The sequence below is a fragment of the Amblyomma mixtum genome, chromosome 5 (genome assembly GCF_055824585.1).
Source record: "Amblyomma mixtum isolate Tamu chromosome 5, ASM5582458v1, whole genome shotgun sequence".
Lineage (NCBI taxonomy): Eukaryota > Metazoa > Arthropoda > Arachnida > Ixodida > Ixodidae > Amblyomma > Amblyomma mixtum.
The window spans coordinates 29,117,793-29,140,078 of record NC_143016.1 but is presented as its reverse complement, the minus strand read 5'-3'; the positions used below and the strand labels follow the sequence as shown (position 1 = coordinate 29,140,078).

The 22,286-nt window shown below is 52.9% G+C and overlaps 1 protein-coding gene across 6 annotated transcripts in view; it reads right to left on the bottom strand.

Moving 5' to 3' along the window:
* by (focal adhesion protein tensin) overlaps positions 1–22,286 on the bottom strand; it is a 260,886-nt gene that overhangs the window by 205,077 nt on the left and 33,523 nt on the right. Inside the window, exon 1 of one of the 6 annotated variants that reach the window (XM_089543737.1) lies at positions 11,862–12,014. The exons of the other annotated variants lie outside the window; for them this stretch is intronic. Within the exon in view, the coding sequence (XP_089399863.1) occupies positions 11,862–11,933 (72 nt within the window). The 5' untranslated portion in view covers positions 11,934–12,014. Of the gene's footprint in view, positions 1–11,861; positions 12,015–22,286 lie in introns of those variants that run through there. 6 annotated transcript variants of the gene reach the window in all.

Here is a 22,286-nt window from a genome sequence, read left to right as displayed (position 1 = left end):
CTTAGAATCATGATGGGTTTCAAAGCGCGACAAGACGGAGACGAAAGGAAAAGAACACACACGACAAGCGCTTTCTTAGAATCGAACGTCGTTTCGTGTGTTTTGTTTTACTTAGGTGGTTAGTCGTACCGGATTAAGTATTTACTCCATCGGCCTAATTTTGCCCCGTTTGTGAAGCTTCAAAATTTTCCTCAATATTTTACCTTGCTTAATCAACGCACCCCCAGACTTTTCTCAGGTTTAATGGGACAAAAAGTGCCTTTATTATGCGAGTAAACACGGCAGCTGCGCCCTGCTGCCGGCAGAAATTGGCTATTAACGAATCAGTTTGCGCGAAGTATATAAAACAGTCGCCCCAAAGATGGCTTCAAGACAGCAGGGGACAGGCAGGTGTGAAGAGAAAAAAAAATATGAATCGAAAAAGTCTGTAGTCATCAACTACTATGAGGGTACATAAAGCGGACAGAGAAGCCAGAAAGAGCGAAGCCGACATGATATGTGATTAGGACGGATAACGGCTAATACTAACTGAATGAAACACGAATACGAGTGGTACAAGCCCCTCAAATATATGAAAGGGAGCAACCAATTTGAACCAAAGGACGAAATTTTTCGTCATTTGTCAACAAAATCCGGAAAGTACTTTAGGATATTATACGCCAAGAGTAGACCTAGCTATAGAAGACAGGAAAAAGTGTGGTTGTCGCACATCATTAAGGAGCAATTATTAAATGAATGTTCTTTGTTCCCTTTAGTACTGTACGAAGCTGTACACTGCTGACGTGCAGTAGTGCTGGCGCGCGTTGAGCCGCTTCTTTTTTCGTTCTGAGCAGCGTGCTCCTAGTGCTTCGCTGCTTTCGGCACTGCAGGGATGCGCCGGAGAACTCGCCCGCTGTTATTCGGTCCTAGCGCCGCGGTCGGCCGTCTTGGCCACTTTCTCGCCTTCATGGGCGACAAAGCTGCTGTTGGCGAAACATTGTTTCTCCAATTTTTTCTATCTCTTGACTCATCCGACTCCATCCCGTGCCCACGGATACAGCGCTTGAAAGAGCACGGCGAGATGAAAGATGACGATTTAGCCTCCATCATGCGTTATATACCAGTTAGAACACACAGTGCGAGACGCGCTGCACAGCGCGAGACGAGTGTCCGAATTGTCTCGGGCACTGGGAAACGAAGAGCCTTTGTTTCCGCCGGCGCTGGTTCAAATCGCGCCAGGGGCTATGGTATGAGAAAGCTATTGTCTGCTATAGTCGGGTACAACTAAAGAACAAGACGATGTATACTGTGCGATGTTAGTGCACGTTAGAGAACTTCAGGTGGCTGAAATTATTCGAAGCCTTCCACTACGGCATTCCACATAGCCTGCAGTCGCTTTGGGACGTTAATCCCCTGAAACCAAACCAAAGCAAACCTACACAGGACCACATGGACTCTTCCCAAACACACTTTCTACTCAGCGTGGCTGCACATTAAGGAAAGATGATGTCATTTAATAATGCCTCTTGTCAGTACGCCTGTAATGGAACGTTTGAATAGGTTCCTTTTTTTTCTTAAGAGAAGGCGACGATGCCCGTCACAGTTAGCATCATTCACTGAAAGTGCCACCGGTACAAGCAAAGCGCGAACTACACAACTCGCCTTGTCTCCAGAAGACAAAAAGATGGCATTCTTTTGTATGGCGGCGTCTCTCATAGCCCGAGTCGCTTTGGAACGTTAAACACCATAAAACCAAACCCTTTGTACGGTGTCTGCGGTGAGTAACCCGACGGACAACCTAAAGAAAGGCCGCTCGTTAGCGCGCTGGCCTTGTGCAGCCTGAAGAATGCACGGACGAAGCCGCTAATTGTAGGGGCTGTCACACTTCCGTGCTTTGCCGGAATACAAATGACGAGGGGGGGGGGGCAACCCGGTGAACATATAGGAGGGCCCCTCTGCAAGATTTCACAAGCACACACACACACAAAAAAAAGAAACGAAAATAGGGGGAGGAATTGGGGTGGTGAACGAAGCGTGTCTTGCTTTTCTTGAAAGCCTGTCAACATGTAGACGTAGGCGTGAATGAGCGTGATGCCACCTTTACAGCTCATGGCAACAATCCAAGAGGCTTTATACTACACCATCTGCAGAGGAGGTACAGTCTTTGTCAAAAGTGTACAGCCCAAAGGGTCTCCTTCTGAGCCCTGCAGCGCGGCTCCTCTTGCATGCTAAGGGACCCTAACCTCACGAAGGAGGGAGGAACTCAAGTCCTCAAACCTCCCAAAAATGTGCTTAAGAGCACCGCTACCCGGCTTGGAAGCAAACTTCTAGGGCTGTATATTTTTGACAAAGACTGTACATCTGAGCTAAACGCAGTTATATATACGTATACCACTCCTACCGTATACCAAGCGCACCTTCTTGTTTGTGGTTAATAGCTGCGTCACAGGTCGTTATAAACTAGAGCAGCGCAGGGTGTAAGGGTAGCAGACCCCTCTACTACAGACGACAGATCGTAGTACGCCATGTACTAAGCAAAATCTAAGAATATATCAGCCCATACCAGTTTATAGCCTCGCGTAGAAAGCCGTCCTCGTTTGTGAAGCGGAGTGTTCGTTAACACATATCGGGATGGGCCCTGGGCTAATCACAAAAAGCGCCGCCAAGCTTTATCAATATTCGCTACCCGCGGCCTGATCGTGCGTAATCGCATATACATCTGCATGCATATGTACTGAGAGTTGACGCCTTTGTAGCGGACTCAGCCGCATCTCGATATACAGTGGCCGTGAGTAATGGAGGGGCGATGGAGACAGCTTGCGATGGCGTCGATTTTACACCCCGCGCCTCCGGTTATTTCTTGAAGCGCCACTTCTCCAGTACCCGAACTTGTTTCCGCCACATAGTGCGGTCAAAGTGATCAATAGCGATAAGAAATATGCCCTTTGTAGCCTGATTAATACCCTCCGATATAAATTTCAAAGTTTCAACAATGTATTTCACCAACACTTGGCAAACACAGCTGCCTGACGAACTGCCATCCCCTTTTCACTCTTACAATCAGAGCAGTGGGCAATTTTTACCCAGAATTCATAACCGCATTCATTCATATGAACAGTATACAGAAAACATAAAGCCATCCAAAAGCACACATTCATATAACAGAGATGAGTACAAAAAAACAAGAACACAAATATGAAGAAAATCAACAAGAAGAATCGATATGGCTAAAAGGCATTGTACATAAATACACTAGAAAAAGCTTAGTCATCATTGTTATCAACAACGACACGTTAACAGTACCTTATGACTGACTTTACATCCATAACGTGCAGGTTCTTCCTAAGGATATACGATACCGTTCTGTACCGGCGCGCGATACCCGCAGATAGCAGCGTCGTTTCTTTAGTCTTTTGAGAAGTTGTAATTTTCAGCGCTGGCTAGCTTCAGTCGATTCTCCGAATTTCTGCTGACAGCACCCAGTACGCAAGAAATTATTACTACTACTATGTTTTTGTTGTCGTTGTATAAGACTTCCATCATATGCACGGGCACACAAAATGAGCATCGTTAAAGCCGAGACAAGCAACGACTATCAGAAATAACAATCTACACTTAAACCTAGTTACGCAACGAACTACCGGCAACCGCTCAACGAGCACGGTGCGCCCAGCTATTCGTTACCCCTCCTGAAAAGGAAGCCAAGGAAGGGACGCCCAGAGCGTGCATCGCGCAGCCACCACGCGGCTTCCGGCTATCGGGAGACGAGGCGCCGACGTCCCCGGCGCAATCGCGCAATGCCATCGCGCCCGATACGGCATGGAGCCCGCCGCAGAGCTGCGTCCGTTTCCCCGCCTTCGTATATACCGTAAGCCTACGCACGCACTCACGCACACACACGCGCGCCATTTACCGGTCCCGCGCAGGGCTTCAAACGTTCGCGCGCGCCTGACCCGCACGCACGCTATTATGACCGCTATCGCGGTCGCCGCAGATACGGTCAAGCGCGTTATTTCGCGCAAGCGCCACTATGTCAAGAATACGACGCGAGTTTTATCAGCGTAAAAGCGCCCCGGGAGATGGCGCCCTTTGAAGCGCCGAGGCACAGACCGAGCAGCGCGCCAGCTCCGCGCAGAACTGGCTGCTGACGCATCGCTGAGAGCCAGTCACTCGCGAACTCTGGCCTGAGAGGTCGTCATAACCAAACAAGATTGGCCCTCATTTCGGCTTATATTTCAGGCACACGTACCACTCCGCACAACGAGCTCTGTCACGACAGGTTGCAGCTGGAATCGTATACCCCCGACGACAGAGTGTACAGCTGCAAGGCCGATTCACACGACGGACCGTTCGCCCGCGGCCCGCGCACTACGTGTGCATACGTCAGCACTTTGAGGGGCGCGCTGTCGGCCGCCATCCATCCATGCATCCAGCGCGCCTCTCAAAGTGCTGACGTATGCACACGTAGTGCGCGGGCCGCGGGCGAACGGTCCGTCGTGTGAATCGGCCTTAAGCTACTCGCATAACGGCCCGCGACTCGGCCTTTCTGCTGAATTCGGCTGAAGTTTAGTCAACTTCGTGTCCCGGAACGAAAACCGGTCCAATCTTCGTCTATAGCGCCGCAGGGCTGACCGTGCGGTGTACCTCTAATCCCGTACGTCTATAGCGTGTGAAGAAGCAGTTGATTCGTCAGCAGTGTATACGTTGCAGCTAAGTAAACTACAACTGCGTCCAAGATGACCCTTGGCGATACGTGACCGAACACGAAAGACGCTGCTTTAAAACGTGGCGCCAAGCCACAGGACGACGAGGTCATGAGGGGCGGCACGCGCATGCGAAACTGCTTTAATTTGGTGGTTGAACGCAATTTAATTCTTTCTCTGCGTTTCTGCAACACCGTTTGATTTTAAGTACATCGCAGAGGGCATTCTGAAACATTTTGTCGGGTACATTACCGGCAGTGGTACTCAAGATCCCAGTGCTGCCTCGCAGCATTACAGACCTGTTGTCGACGGAGGCGCTCCGGTTTCTTGAGACAAGTGCACAGGCGACGCCGGCCGTTCGAGTCCTGCAGCGGCCGCCATTCTCCGAGCAACGGCGACCACGCTCCCCTTTCTTGGAAGAGCAGCGGGAGGCCCAAGAGGCGCGGAGCCACATCTGGACACCGCTCGCCGGTTGCCGTGGCCCCCTCGACATCCGGTCGGAGAGAGGGACACGGGCAGTGCCGTTCGAACTCGCTTGCGGAAAAGGACATGCGTGCTGTGCTCCGTCTTTTCTGTGTTCTTATGTAACCTTCGCAGGCTAATAAACCTGCCCATTTATTTGTTTTATCTGGACGTTTGTTGTGTCGACTACATCAACTACATCTTCAGAAGTGGGATTGAGACTGCCTTGCAAGACTGGCGCCTTCACCGAGAGCTTCGACCACGTAAGCCACGATGATGCTCCGATCGAAGCCAACGACGGAAGGTCCTGCGAGCAAGGTAGCACCACGACCGGGCCTTTCAACGGACAGCGACGCGCCCAACGATGTGGGGGCAAGGGAGGCGGCACTCAGCGAAAGCGATACTCTACGAAACGACGAGGGGCAGTCAAATTCAGGGCGGGGATCCATGAACGCCGACACGGTAGACGGCCACGGACTGGACAACCCCAACGGAAGAGCCCCCGGGGCCTTCGACTTCCAGGCGCTGATGCAGGCTGCGGTGCAGACGGCAGTACGTGAGGCCTTGCAGGGAGCAGCCCAACTTCTGCAGGCGGCCCAAACGCCACACCACCCACCGACGGGAACATCAAGCGTCGTGGATGGACGACTGGCCACGGCAAGCGCACAACTGGTGCCAAGTTATGACCCGTCATCTAACGACCAGCCAACAGTCGAAATGTGGCTGAACAAGGTAGACAACCTGGCTGCAGCGTACGGTTGGAGCGACCAGCAAACGACGTGTTTCGCACTCACAAAGCTGCAAGGCGTTGCCAAGACGTGGTACGACGGCCTGACGAATGTCCAGCGCACTTGGGCAGAGTGGAAACACGAGTTGAAGAAGGCATTTCCATCCGCATCCAGTTTCCAGCACACCTTCCGGGACATGGAAGCTCGCAAGAAACAGCGCCACGAAAGTATAGAGGCGTACTTCTACGACAAGCTGGCGAAAGCAAGGCGCTGCAATGTAGGCGACCCGGCCTGTATTGAATACCTTATCACTGGACTCGACAATGAAGATCTTGTGCGGTCCCTCAGCGTCAGAGACTACGCCAGCCCCGACGAGTTGCTCAGGTGCATGAAGCGGCTCTACGAGCGTACAGAAGTCGTAAAGGAAACTAGAGCCAAGGCGCTGTATCAACCGCCAGCTATTCGGCACCCTCAACGCGTCTTAGGAGGAAACAATTCGTCACCAGCAGCGCCTCAGCTTCAACACTGCGCTGGTGACAACGGATCGACGAGGGCTCCCCGACGAAAATTCAACGACAAAGGCGAGCCACTTTGTTTCAATTGTTCTTCATATGGACATTTCTCGTCAGCATGTCCAAAACCTCAGCGTAAACCGCGCTGCACGAATTGTGGAAAAGCAGGCCATGAGAGCAAAGACTGCTATTCGAGGAAAGGCTCGACAGCCAGCGACACAGCTAAAACAGCCGTCCTAGCCCAAGAAAGCAGCAGTACAAGTGGCAGCATGGTGCTAAATCAGAAGTACTTCATGGATGCCAACGTGAATGGGAAGGCGATCAAAGCGTACATCGACATGGGCAGCCAATGCTTAACGATACGAGAAAGCGAAGCGGAAAAGTTACGCCTCTCTTATGAAGCACTCAGCCGTCCATTCACTATCAGAGGGTTCGGAATGGGAAAAACAACACCCCTGGGAAGCTTCGAAGCGAGTCTGACGGTAGACCAGGCTACGGCCGACGTCAAGGTACACGTTGTCCGCGACGAAGTGCAGGCTGTCCCATTGCTTGTCGGTCAACCCTTTACTGAGCAGCCTCACATTACGGTGGTGCGCCGTAAGAACACCGTGCGCATTTTCGAGGAGCGTAACGGGTCGGAGGACGAAGACGGAACTCTTACCAATCTTGCTATACCGGCCCTACCTCCGCGACGTGTGAACTTGTGGGCGAAGGAGGCCGTTGTCATACATCCTAATTACGTCGGGTTCATTGCGCTTGGGAGTGACAACGTTACGCACAGCGACATCTTCGTTCGCGGCAGGCTGCACGAGACGAGCGGCGGGTATGTGCCAAGCTGCGTATTAAGAGAAGATGAACAGGGCGAGATATGCCTGCCCGTGGCAAACGTATCCGAATCTCCTCTGATTGTCGCTCAAAACCAGAAGATCGCGAGAGGAACGTTGTGCATGGAAGAAGAAAATACCGAACCCTCCCTGATCGCAAACAGCAACGAAAGAAAACTGGTAAAGGCGATCTCGGGTGAAGATTTGACGGTTGGCACAACGATTTCTGCCACGCAGAAAGAGGCACTCGTCGCAGTGACTAACCAGTACCGCGACTGCTTTGCGACGTGCCTTTCAGAAATCGGGTGCACGGCCGCGGCGCAAATGAAGATTGAGGTGATCACCGACGCTCCTGTAACGTACCGCCCATACCGCCTAGCCTACTCCGAAAGGCAGGCTGTGAGAACAATGATTGACGAACTCAAGGAGGCTGGAGTAGTAACGGACTCTAACTCTGCTTACGCGAGCCCTATCCTGCTTGTTTCAAAGAAGAATGGCGAGAAGCGGCTTTGCGTAGACTTTCGAGCCCTCAACAAAATAACGAAAAAGGACAGGTATCCGCTTCCGTTGATTGATGACCAACTTGACAGGCTACATGATAAACGACTGTTCACTAGCCTAGACCTTGCGTGCGGCTATTATCAGGTGCCAATTGATAAAGAGAGCCGAGAGAAGACAGCGTTTGTCACTCCGGATGGACACTACGAATTCACCCGCATGCCATTCGGACTTGTCAACGCACCGAGTGTGTTCCAGCGCATGGTAAACACCGTCCTCGGCTCCCTTAGGCACACGAAGGTCATGGCCTACATGGATGACCTGCTGATTCCATCGGCTTCGTTTGAGGAAGGATTAGACAGCTTGGGCGAGGTACTTGAGCTCCTTCGTTCGGCTGGTCTCACGCTGCGCTTGAAAAAGTGTTCCTTCTTCCATGAGAAAATTAGCTACTTGGGTTATGAAATTGCCGCATCGACCATCAACTCTGACAGCCTCAAGTTGATAGGAATTGCAAATTTTCCTACACCAGCAAACGTCCACGACCTCCGACGCTTCCTGGGCCTCTGCAGCTATTTCCGACGTTTTGTGGCTGGATTTGCCATGATAGCCAAGCCACTTACGATCCTGCTTTTCAAGGGAGAAGAATGGCGCTGGGACGACGATCAAGAGACTGCATTCAGGCAGCTACAAAGACAGCTGATGAGCAAGCCAACGCTGGCACTTTACGCACACGGAGCGAGAACGGAAGTGCACACCGACGCTTGCAAGGTCGGCCTCGGAGGAGTGTTGTTGCAAGAGCAACCAGACGGCCTCATGCACCCCGTTATGTATGTTAGCCGTAGCACCACGCGAGACGAGGAACGCTACCATTCATACGAACTGGAAGCTTTAGCCGTTGTGTGGACAATTGAGAAGCTTAGACCATACCTGTACGGAACCGAGTTTCTTGTTGTTACGGACTGCAACTCATTGAGAACTGCTTTGTCAAAGCGAGATCTGGTGCCACGTGTCGGCAGGTGGTATCTAAAGTTGCAAGAGTATACGTTTGATGTAGAGCATCGACCAGGAGCTAGAATGAGCCACGTCGACGCCCTCAGCAGGGCTCCTGCGTCGGAAGCTGAAGAAGTTGACGTTGCAGGTGGCATTAATGTCTTTGTAACAGAGCTCTCCAACGAAGACTGGCTAACGCTAGCACAGAAGACGGACGCAACATTACAGTCGATCGTGGATTCCCTAAAGGGATCATCAGAGACGAAAGAAGCTGAACGCATCAGAAAAGAATATGTCCTGGTTGAAGGCAGGCTTTTCAGGAGAACGTGTGGCAACAACGGCGACAAGCGTCTGCTATGGGTAGTGCCACGAGCGGCACGTTGGCAGGTCGTGAGACGGTGCCACGACGATGTGGGTCACTTTGCAGTCGACAAAACCATGGCCTTGCTCGAAAGCAAATACTGGTTTCCAAGAATGCGCCGTTACGTGAAGCGACACATCTCGTGCTGCTTAGAGTGTTTGTATCGAAAGGTTCCGTCCGGAAAAAAACCTGGAAAGCTGCACAGCATCGAAAAAGTGGCCGTGCCATTCGACACCATTCATATGGATCACTTGGGCCCATTTATCCGCAGCAAGAGTGGCAATACACACGTGATTGTGGCAGTGGACGGCTTCACTAAGTTTGTGCTCATTCGGGCCGTGCGAAGCACCGCGTCGGGCTACGCCAAAAGCTTTCTCAGGGACATCGTCTCCATATTCGGGGCCCCACGAAGGTTGGTTACCGATCAGGGAACTGCCTACACCAGCCGAAAATTCGAGCACTACTGTAAGACTCTCAGCATAACCCACGTGAAAAACGCAACTTGCACACCTCGTGCCAACGGACAAGTCGAGAGGTACAACAGAATGATAACCCCTGCGATTGCCAGCTTATCCGAACGAAGCGACGGGAAGGACTGGGACGAAGACGACTCCATTCACTCTGCTTTTCAACTTTCGCCCCCGGAACATGACAGGGGACTCAGTTGACGACGAAATCGCACTGGAGCTGGACGCCAGTATGCTGAAACCAAGAGAGAAGGCCATCGACAACATACGCCGGGACCAAGAAAGCAGATGAAGCGAAGATGCACACCAACCGAGGGCGGCTGGAAAGGAAAAGGATGGCCGACTGTTGTCGACGGAGGCGCTCCGGTTTCTTGAGACAAGTGCACAGGCGACGCCGGCCGTTCGAGTCCTGCAGCGGCCGCCATTCTCCGAGCAACGGCGACCACGCTCCCCTTTCTTGGAAGAGCAGCGGGAGGCCCAAGAGGCGCGGAGCCACATCTGGACACCGCTCGCCGGTTGCCGTGGCCCCCTCGACATCCGGTCGGAGAGAGGGACACGGGCAGTGCCGTTCGAACTCGCTTGCGGAAAAGGACATGCGTGCTGTGCTCCGTCTTTTCTGTGTTCTTATGTAACCTTCGCAGGCTAATAAACCTGCCCATTTATTTGTTTTATCTGGACGTTTGTTGTGTCGACTACATCAACTACAGACCTCACCACCACGGAGGGAACGGTCATGCTCTCTCGTCCAATCATTAATAGATCAACCGGTCTGACCGATGTGTGCATTAACAGCCACAGGTCAGCATACATTGGCCAGACCCAGCCGCTGTATTAATGATCGGGCGAGAGAACATCAGCGCGCCCTCAAGGGTGATGAAAGAAAGTAAGTACCTGCCTGCCCATTCCGTTTCTTGCAAATGACCGCCGATATCCACGCCAATTAGAAACCTCGGCAATGACAAAAGCGGAATCTGATTATCTTTGCGATATGGAAAGGCGTCAGATTAGACAACCATGCTTAACAGACCATTCGCTCGTCTCACTAGCTTCAGACGGGTTGAACCACAGCTAATTTTTTTTATAAATCTCAGGAAGAGTATTCATGAACTTCCGCGCGTGTATCCCGCATTGAAAAATTGGGGACAATCGCAGTCGCGAAAATTGCACTATGGTCACCGCGTGCAGCCTGAAATAAAAATAATTAGGAGTGAGCGATTTGTTTCTGATAATGATGATCGCTTGGAGCCTGCCGCATATAGGCTGAACGTGCAAGTAAAGGTCAAATTCAGGTTCCGTTTCTCCCGCGGTCCGAATTCGTTGGTATAGTCACTCGTGAATCGTGCTGCAAGTCCGCTGTACTCCAATCCCCTTTGTGCTGCGACAAGTGGCGTGAAGCAAATGACAGACCTCATAAAGTAACAATATGCAAGTTCAGTTCTGCCCACTGAGTAGGCAGATGTGGCGCACATCCATATCGAAATCAAACGCAGCTTTAACAAAAAGCCGGCAGAGATCGTTACGCCCGCGAAACAAGCACGTATAACAGGACTCGAAGACAAAGCAAAACAGGCATAGTGATGGAGGAAAGTTGGCGGGATGCCGGTACTCGGAAAAAAAAAGTATATCTCTGTGCGGTCGGGCAAATCAGGTCAATTAGAAGTACTTAATCACGAGGGGACATGCATGCTCCATTTCCAGGAAAAGTATCACCTGAATGACTGGCGACGCAACGCAGAAATAGTTTATTTTCCGCGTATCGCAAACTTTTTTTCATGACTACTGGTGCCCACAAAAGTTTTCGGAACACGAGAATCACAAGGATGTTTAACTTCTTGGCAGTCTTAGATGCAGCCACGACCTGAAGAATTTGTCTTGCACTCCCCAACAAGACCTGCACAATGTATCCCTCAACCCTTGGGCACATCAGTAATCAGCAATTCAGCTTTAGCTTCGTTGTTCCGAAAACTTTTGTGGGCACCTGTACGTGATTGTGTTAAGAGCTTTATCAGACAGTCTGAAAACTCGTTGAATTTACTAAATGTGCGCTTCTGTATAGTAATACAGGGCCACAGAGGCAAGAACGCGGAAGACACCGGTAGTTCGGCGACGACGAATTCGACCGCAGTATTAAATTTGCATTATTAAAGTAAATTTATTTCGAGCTTCAACACGCACAACAGCAATTTTTTTCTTACGACGCCAGTTCAACGAACAAATCATGAAACGAACGCTCAGCATGTCAATACCGAGCACTGATCAAGCATACTCGAAATCGGACAAGTTCAACACCCCGACCGGTCGTGCGGAGCGGTACAGAGCGAGGCCAGCGTAACTTACGCGCAAGGTCGACGTCGTGCGCTTCGGCAACTCCCGGGACGATCCGCTTCCGCAAAAGCAAGAGGACAACATGGCCAACGAACGCCGAGTGACAGCCGGTCACGCGCTGTCCACAGACGGCACAGCGCACGACAGGCGCCGCATCGGCATCCACGAGAAGCGGCCACGCACCGCGCTGGGTCAGCTCATTGAGGGCACCCGAGAGCCGCTCGCAGGCCCCAACACAAACACGCACACACACACGCACGCACGCACGCACAACAATCTCTCCGAGACGCGCGGAACTGGGCTCAGGAGGGAGGCGATAACGCCCGCGCGCCCTCGGCGTGGGCAGGCGGCGAAATTTGTTCGGCCGAGAAAGCGGCCGCACCGGCGAGAGGACGACACAGTGGCAGGCGCGGCGAAGACCGGCGCGTGGTCGCGGCCGGCAGGGAACTCCTCAAGAGCGGGTCAGCACCGAGCCACGACGCCCGCCGAGGAAAAGGTCCTGCACGTCACGGAGAATCGCACCGACGGCGATGCGCCTCTTGCGCCGCCGCCAAGTTCATCGCTGCTTCGAGGAGCGCGCTGACAGGACGAGGCCGCTCGCTCGCCGGTGCGGACGGCGCCCGAATGCGGAGGACCGCTCGGCGAGCGGCCGCTCTGCAAGCTCGCCGCTGCGCGTCCACTGCGGTCACGGTCGCGGCGACCGCAAGGCCGCCTCGGGAACTGGATGCAACGCCCACATAGCACGTTGCGGCCGCCGCCAGCGAGCGGGTCGGAGCGGGCAGGTTCGACGATCGGGTCAATTCGGCCGCCTGGATGAGGCCGGCCGGAGAGCGATTCCAGTCCCGTGGGCGCGCTTCTCGCTGTAGCACGGGCGGCACTCCACGCGACGACGAGGCCCCGGCACAGGGCTTAGTGAGAAACTGCACGGCGGCGAAATCCTGCGGACGGCACGGTCATCCCGGTGCGGACGGCACTGTCAAAAACGAGAGGATACCTCCGGTAAAATCCAGTGGCATTTAGTTCTTCTCCATATCGGCGCACTTCACGACAAACAGGCGCGGACACGGCACGGCGGCGAAAAGGGGGCCACGTCGTTCTTCACTCTCGAGAGAAACGAGAAAACGTGGAGAGAGTAAGGACGCGCGGCGTGGTAGAAGCACCGCGCAGGAGCCTCGGTGAGAGGTGGCTGCCGGAGTACGGCGAAATACCCGCTCCTGCGACAAAAGGCCGAGACAGCCGGCGGGCGGTCCTCGGCGCGGCTGCAGCTGAGCCGAGGCATCCATCCGTTCGGTTCACCAGTGGCGGCCTTCCCGACCCCCCTCCATCCCCCTTCCCGCAGAGAAAACAACTCTGCCTCCTTGCCCCCGCGGTGAGGGGCGCCCCGGAGGAGAAGACGCCCACTCCTCGGGCAGAAGGCTTCCGCCGACGGGGGGCCACGCAGCGCGCTCAGGAAAGCCCCGCGGGCTCGTGCGCGCACCCTTCTCCCCTTTGGAAAAGCAGCCCCACTCGCTGCCCCCCCCCCCCCTCTCCCCCCCCCCCCCAACCTCTCCCTGCGTTAGCTCCAGCCGAGCAGCACCAGCAGCAGAGCAGTTACGTGGAGAGGCGGAGACCACGCCGGGCTCCGAGGGGCAAAACAAGGCCAGCAAAGACGGTAGAATGCGCCCCCACCTCCCTGCTCATCACCGCACCACTGCGGCATGTACAGGTATATGAATGCGCAGACACTTCGGAGGGGGGGGGGGGGGGGGGGGGGAGGGGGGGTAGACGCAATCGTTTGGCTGCGCTATGCTGATGATGATGATGCTGAAAATCACGCAGCGGCTGCTAGAACCCAGAGAGGTAGGCGCCTTCGAACCCTCTTCTCCTGCGCCAAACGAGCTGCCGAAAAAGATGAGCGCTCCGCGGACTGCCCCCTCCGAACATCCACCGTCGCTGCCGATGCCCGGCCGCCGCTTCGTTCGTGCACGCCTGCCGAGGCCAGCGGGGCGAAGAGCGGGCGCTGACTGCCGCCAGCCAGCGGACGATGCGGCGCGGCTCTGCCGAAGTCTCCCGAAAAGAGGCAGAGACGCACCGGCGCGCTGCATAGCGCTCCCGCGAAGGGCATCCACACGCAACCAACGTGCTCAGAGGGCCGGGGGGGGGGGGGGGGGGGGGGGGGAACGAGCATTTGTTTCGAAAGAAAACCAGCGGGCAAGGCGAACAGGACTCGCAAAAGCAAAGGCGGCGGTTAATCACAGAGACAGCGGCAAAAGGAGCCGCGCGAAAGCAGCCAGGCAGTCGTCGAGAGCATTCCGGCGCTTCATTGCGGCGTCGGAAAACGAATCTCCGTTCGGAAGCGGCAAAGGAGCCGGAGAAAAAAGAGAGGAGGGGCGGACGAGTGCTCTCTGGCCGGGGAGACCGCTTAAATTCCGGGAACCACGCTGCGATGGGCGTATGGGACGGGCCCGGAAGCCGCCGGAAACTGTCCGTAAAGGAGCTCGAGAGCATAAAAAAGGACAGCCGCTGCTGCTGCTGGGTGCGCGAGCGCGCGCGGTGCACACGGACACGGTTCGTTTTTTTTCCAGCTCGTCGTCGCTCGGAGAGAGAGGAGGGCGGGCGGGGACACAAAGTTGATAAACGTGCGCAACGCAGCCATGCTGATCGTCTCCGCTGCTGGAGACGCTATTTTCGACTCTTTTTCCGAGGGGCCTAGAGCCATGTGCGTGAAATCGATCATTACCCTCCGGTGGAGTCAACAAACAGGAGGATTAGGTACGTCAGTCTCACGCGTTCGTTACGCGCTGCGAGTCTTGGCGCACGTACGCCAAAAGAAGACATCAACGCGACGAACACGCCACCCAGCGACGTAAACTCGCTGCCTTAGTTCCGTGGTTCCGCCGCCAGCATTTGTTTACGAACACACGCGTTGGCCGAGGCGCAGCACGCTCGCGCCTTGCACGGGCGCCTCTAATATAACAGTGCTCAAAGTGCGCCGCGCACGCACTTCAAGCGGAGAGGAATGGACCGGGCCTCGGCTATTCACCCCGGAAGGACGAGGTGGTCCGCGCCTTTGATTATTCATTCCTTATTCGTAGCGCTGCTGATCCCTGCCGGGGGTATGCAACATTTGATGGCGCGCAGACGCGGCGGAATCGAAGCTACCGGCCGCCGTCGCCTGCTCCGTCTCCGCCGCGCTCGGCCGCTTTTGTCGGTACACACGCGTAGCTTAAAGGTGCACTGAAGAGGATTCTGAACTTGTCTTTTTGCCGCGGGAACTCGATCTACACGTTCCGAGCATTCTTAGAAACTGCGACTTATTGCCCTGTATGGCAGATTTCCCTCATTAAATCGAATTAACGTCCAGCTCCCGCCCTTTTTTTTGAATTCTGCCTCGTACGATGGGCGGAGTCGACCAACACGTGAAGTTCCTTTCAGCCAGCTCCGTGGAGGCTTTGCTTTCGCTTTATTTTGTTTTTTAGGTTTCCATGAATAAATAGTTTCATTCGCAGATAATATAGCCGCAAAATAAGCCCGCAGAAATAAAAATACGCGCGGACTATTTGCTACTACGGACTACTACGTATTACTCCGCCGATGGCAGAGCGGCGAGCCGCCACGGGACTGGGTGAAAGGCACTGCACGCGTTCGTCGACTCCGCCCACCGTACGAGGCAGAATTCAAAAAAACGGGCGGGAGCCGGGCGTTAATTCGATTTAATTAGGGAAATTGGCCACACAGGGTAATAAGTCGCAGTTTCTAAGAATGCTAGGAACGTGTAGATCGAGTTCCCGCGGCAAAAAGACAAGTTCAGATTCCTCTTCAGTGCACCTTTAAGTACACAAACTCGCGCTGGAGGCAGGTGCCGCCGGCCGTGGTGCGAGCAAAAAAAAAAAAAAAGCCGAAAAGCGAGGAAAGAACCTCGTTTAAGGTCGCGTTCCTTTTGTTTTTCTTATTTTGACTATCACAAGCACGCCATCTCCCGGACTTGTCCAGTGGCGTCGGGATGGCGCGGGGAATACAAACGTAAGAGACCCATAAAAAAGAATTTTACGACCGTTTACGACAAGGGGCTGGTAACCCGATACCAGTTTGGGCCGAATCGCGACCGCGTGGTCACCGTCAGGTCGCTCTTACGAATACCGGGACCACCAGTGGCCGCTCGAAATGCTCCCGACGACAGATGGCGGCGCTCCACTCGGCGAGAACTTGATCCGTCCCAGAAACTTGTTTGTTCGCCGGCCCGCATACGCTGCATCCGCAACTCTTCTTTCCCCTTTATCGCAGCGCAGAAAGTCGAAGCGGACGCGGGACAAACTCGAGCGCGGGGTGCCTTATGTTAACCCGTAGGGTCACGCACTTGCGTACTCTGGTCGACAGCGACGCCGCGAAATGCGCCGCTATCAACGGCGCGGAGAAACCGAAGCACTCCGTGTTTATCGCGGAAAACCATGTCCCATTATGAGGGGACAAGTTGTGCAAGATGGCCTAGAAGCGACGAGAAATTTCGACGCGCTTTGCGTCTGCCTCGGGCTCCAGGAAACTTAGCGCTGCAGTGCGCACGTCATGCGGCTGGCTCTGGAAGAGCGTCGGGGATAGACGCTTCAACTAGCCGCATATTCGCCCTAGACCCCGGGGGAGAGAGAAATTCCAGAGTGGACAAGAATATGGTCAGTAAACGCCGACGCTGCAACACACATTCTGACGTCACAAGATGCGCGGAACAGTAGAAGGTGGTCTCATCGCGACACAATTATTCTGCACAAAAAATATCATAAGCACTACCAACGCTTTTAAATACTTTTCAAAAATCTTGATTTCTGATTTCAAAGTCTTGATTTTTATACATCTCATGTACGAGCATTACGTGAACTTTTTATCACTCATTCTTTCTTAAATAATTGAACAGCGTTTTTCATGGAATTTGCGTTTTTTTCCTCTTTATTTCTGCGCATGCATACTTCATGTGAAGTCAATTGATATGCATGTCTGTTTCCTGCTCAATCGTTGCTTGCCTTGTAAATGAGGCTGCGGGCTACAGTCAAGTCACTTGCCTCTAAGGTGATTTTCACCCGCAGTCTCCTCCATCACTGATGGAAACAAAGAAGTTATTATTGTTATATTTCCGACCGATCTGAACGCAAGCCGTCGCGTTCAGCAGCCGAAGCGTAGATGCGTGAAGTTTATGATAAGGCCACGGCAAAAAGGACTCACTCCTTAGTTAAACCTGGCCCTGAGAATCCAGGTTCTCAGAAATAGGAAAACGACATGCGGCGTGAGCGGCGATACTTGCTTTTATCTTTTTCATACTACCCGCTCCCACTTCGACTCGTCGACGCTGAAGGGGCAGCCATAAAGCTGACGACCTCCAACGGTGGCCGTGCACGCAGTACCTGGATCGGCCATCCGCGCAGTACCCAGCATCCTCTACAGAAATCATTCAAGCGGAAAATGCCCGAACGAAAGCTCACGTGCGGGCGCTCCCCGGCCATATTTTGATGTCCGATAATAAAAAAGATAAGAGCTTTCCTCGAACGGCGCAGCCCGGATGCGTCACACACGCCAGCCGGTTCTCGTAACCGCCTCGTATGCGGGCAAAAGGTAGCCGTATACAGCTACTATTGGAAGGGTTATCTTTACTGCTGAGATGCTGCACCCTCACACGGTGAAGTGAGGAAACTTTATGAGCAGAGCGGATATCTTCTTTTTCGATTCACACGCCAGAGTTCACGGTTGCCTGGATGCAGTGCAGGAAGTCACCGAGAATCGTGACTCGTGCATGATCATTCGCGTCAAGGTGCAAACGTGCCCTTTATTTATTTATTTATTTATTTATTTATTTATTTATTTATTTATTTATTATACAGGTTCCTACAGTGTCATTTTGGGCATCAGTGTAAGCGAAAGGCATGAAACATGATCGACATTACATTCGGTGAGGTATACAAAATACATCTGTGATGCAAAATGGGACACAAATAATGCACCACCTTAATAACGTAACCATGATGCACAGTAGACATGCGGTGTAATATACTAAATACAATCGAGCTCAGATATATCAAAACAGGATATTTCAAATTATTGGCTATATCGAACACACAGGATCTTGCCTGAAAAATCCTACGTAAAGCATAGGAAAGTCACTGAGTATATCGAACTCTAATTTCGCCGGTCATTCGATATATGATTATATATCGAACTGCGTGCCGAACCCCTGCAATCTGCGCCCCTACTAACGGCATTCTTCTCATCATGTCATCGAGTAACCGCGTCACCAAAAACACATTCGATACATCTGTGACGCCTGAGGACCCACAGAATGACGGCGAAGCTAGGGCCACGACACGGTGTCTGCGGTCACAGCGAAGCTTCATGATGTGGTAGCTAACAGACCAGCTAGATGACGAGTACCATCGTTTTCTTTATACAGAGATGACTGCAGGCGCGCAATACGTGTTAAGTTAGAGCACGAAGCCGGCGCCATTGTGTTTCTAGGCAGCGTAAGAACTGTGGCTGCAGCGAAGGGTGCGATGGATCCCGCTCTATGGACAGAGCGTGTGAGTCAGCCCCCTCCCCCCCCCCCCCCCCCTTTCCCCCGGTGCGCTGTTCGGTGTCAGGTTTATGGCTTTTTTTTTTTTTTTGAACCTCCGTGTTGCACGGTTTCCGAGAAAGTGTTGTGAACGTTCGAGGAGCAATGCTCTCGGAGAAGGCTTGCGGAACGCCCGCTGGGACGGACGTCCGCGCTTGGCTCGAAGGCTCTTAATGAGCTGTTTACTCTTCTTAGGGCCGGCGGATCACGCGCGGCGGACCTTAGACGCCATCCCTCGAGCTATGGTGACTGTATTTTGAGCCAAGGCTGGTGAAAGTGGCTCATGCGTCTGTTTCGTTGTTTAGACGGCTGTGTCTTGTTATTGAATGCTTGATTGAGCTTTGTGGTAAAGAGCGGGAAGGCCAGTGACTCGTTAGAACCGATAAATTGGCGCGAAATGAGAAGAAGGCGCGCGCCCGAGGAACAGCTCGGGGAGTTGGGTTGGTGGTGGTCGAACGAGGCGGGTCGGATATAGACTCTGAATCTGACAGATTCCGCTTGGTGCAGACTCCGGCCTGGTTTAAATCGGCAGACAAAGATACTAGCTTGATGCAGGCTCTGGCCTGAATCCGCGGTTTTATGGTTGTAAACTCTTAGTGAGATTGAGTGTGTATTTTTTACTGATCGCCCCTGACGACCACGTGGAGAACAACTGCATTAAAATAAACATGTATAGTTGGAATAAAGTGTCGTTTCTCCGCTCGTAACCATGTGTGCCGAGTCAGCGAAACACGGGGAACACCAACGAAGCACAGCATTACTCATAAATCGGAAAATGGCTACCAGTAACATGCCACCAGCACAAAGCGGAGAGAACCGATATTTCCAAGCTTGCACATCTAGACAGATTGCCACTACAGAGAGCTCAGTTATCAAAAATCGAAAACGAAACCTGCTCCATTAAAAGAAAAGAATCAGGCCCCTATCTCTACATCATTAATATCTATGAGGGCATTACTCAAGGCTCATTTAAAATTTCAAAAGGCGCCGCACTTCGATGGCGCGGGCCGATTCATTGTCTCCCGCGTCGCACGCACGCTGTGTGGGAAAAGTTCGAAACCGGGCGACCCGGTTTCCGGCGTCGCTGTTGCGTCAACCCACGCTAATCCACGCCACCAGCCTTCGCGGAGACATGGACAAGTAGAAAAGTATGACTCCCTCCGATACATTTTGCGACCACAAACGGGTCATACAGCCTTGAGATTTATCCGACCCTCGGGAAAGATATGTCGGACACGCGCCGAAGGTTTGGCCTCAGTAGAGCAAGTTGAATTGCATGAAGCATAAAGAGAATATTTTTGTGTCGACGTAGCCACAATAAGGAACAAGATTTCCGAATTTCGCGATCTTACACTGAGCCACGGTTCGACCTGTGCAATACAAAACAAGGAATCGAGCATTTATGCAGTGAAACAGGCTCTAGTGAGGCAATTGGTTCATGGGCATATAGTACGATACAACTCAAGAAAAAGCCGGCTTTTTCCTGTCAAAGGGTCCCCTTCCAGCCAATTGCGTCGGCCGACTGTCATGAACTTGTCTGCGTTACAACGCATGCAGAGACGGGGCTATCGCCGACCATGGACCCTTTCATCTGCCACTGCCAGCATTGTGACGCTAGCAGGCTCATGAGAATAGGCCGACGCCATTGATTGGAAGGCGGTCCTTTGACGGGGAAAAGCCGCTTCGTTCTTGAGTTTGGAGGGTCAGTCATTGCATTCAGGAGCACAACGTCTATAGACCTTGCGCCTGTATGACCGAGGAGAGCCGGTCTTGCAGTGCACCGAATACAGTCAGGCACTCCATGAGGGGAGGTGAAGGGAAGCGGGCAAACGGCATGGACATGGCGACAGAGCGATACGACACAAGAAAAGACGATGTTGTAGATTTGCATAAAGAGCAGGACAGTATAGGGACAGAACGGACGAGAGCGGTGTCGGAAAATGAAAAGTTTGGCATCTTTCGCGACTAGCAGCATAAAATAGAAGCTAAACTTTAAGTAGGTTTTGTTCGCAAGGATCATGCTTTTATTTTCAAGCAGTATAGACTTGGCACTACCTGCGCCTCTTCGCATTTCAGAAGGTTTACGAACAGAGCTTACTCCGTCATTTGCTCTGCGCATAGTCGAAGTAAATCACACCACAGACATGGAAATCGGAGCTGAAATAATTTTGTGGTTAACGCGACAGACTATGATGCGTGTACAGCGCTGCCAAACAAACCACGGCACTAGTATAATTTAGCTCGAAGCGGCCGGCCAGGCATTCTTTCCGAGATGACCCGTAGGAAACGACGGTCGCGAGGGAAATGAGAGGAATGCACGCGCATGATAAGTAAAGAAACGGAGCTCGATCAGGCTGACCATTTTGGGGCAGAAATTTCTTTGAACATAGACGCAAGTGGTCATCCATTATGGAACACAAACTCCTAAATGCCCATGCGATGTCTCAGTACGCTACGAAGCTGAGAAAAAGAAGACTATTTCCCATGGAAATTGGAGTGTCACATGTGTTTGAAGCGCTGCAGACAGGAGGCGAGTATTCCATATATGACGTAATCAAGTGTGAACGAAGGCTGACAGCTAGTTTGAAAGTTTGAATGAACGGTTATTCGCCATGGTACATGCTAATCCTCCTCAACTCCCGCCCCTTTTGTTTAGGTTCTTCAAAGATAACCATCGCACACTTCTATCTTTATAACCGGTAGCCTTTGAACATTTTCATCAGTGATTGCTCCTTCCGCTATGCCGTTCCTTTCTATCTCTTTTGCTCTACCAGATTATTCTTCACAAGCCTCTAAAGGAAACGCGCTGTTGAATACAATTCCATCCAAGCGATCGGATCCAAGTTTTACTGAATCAATGAACATCTCTCTGCATGAATGCTCCCCAGAAATGTTAAGCCGCACAAAAAACATCGTGGTTCAAGCCTAAACCTTTTCCGCAGTTTATGCATGCTGACCACAAACTGCGACTCGAAGCACGCACGTTCTACGCATAACTTTTCTCAGTGTTTGAACCAATCCGAAAGTCCTGCGTTCTGACGGCTGTTCTAGTCTCTGCTATTCCTTTACAGCTCTGGTCTGACTACACCCAAAAGAAAACAGTGTTCGCGTTTTAACCGCTCCGATGCAGCGGCGAGCAAAGCAAACACACCGAGCGAGTTCAGAATGGGACCGCTCGCGCGCAGCCTGACCGTCCCCTCAGTGAACATAGCTCCATTTGGCGGCACGCACACACGCCTGCTGGTCTCGATAAAACCGTGCAGCGCTATGTCACCCACGGAACTGACGTCAGCGAGTGAAGAGCCGCAATCCACAACGCTTTTCACATCTAGTTAATGGTTCCACTTGACAGGATAGCCAACGGTGGGAAAGCCAAGGCTTTGGCCATTGACGAATCTCTCTTGCTCGCGCAAGCAGGGCGGCGAATTCGGCTCGTGATTAGCTGCCGTCATCTCGGTAGCTGCCGCAACGCTGCAAGGCTTTCGTCGAGAGGCGGAGCGCACGGAGTCCAAGGCACACAACAAGGCCGCGGCGGCGGCGCCTGTGTGAGTGCGTACACGGCCGGGAGAAGCCCGCGCGGACCTTCTTTCATCTCCCCGCGCGCCGCTTTTTCGTACACCGCGCGCACACGTCCACCCGGGAGGAAAGGGAACGGGCAAGGGCAACGGCAGCAGGAGCGACGGAGCGTTCGGCAGCATTCCTGGCGAGCCCGGCCGCCGCCACTCTCCCCGGACCTGGCCGGAGTGGCCGAGCCCGCCTCCCCTCTTTGCGCCGCCGTCGGTTCAGGGGCCGGCATGGCGCGAATCACTGCGCAGCACGGCTCCTCTGTGATGAGCGCCCCGTTTAAGCATTCCGTCCGGCTTGAATAT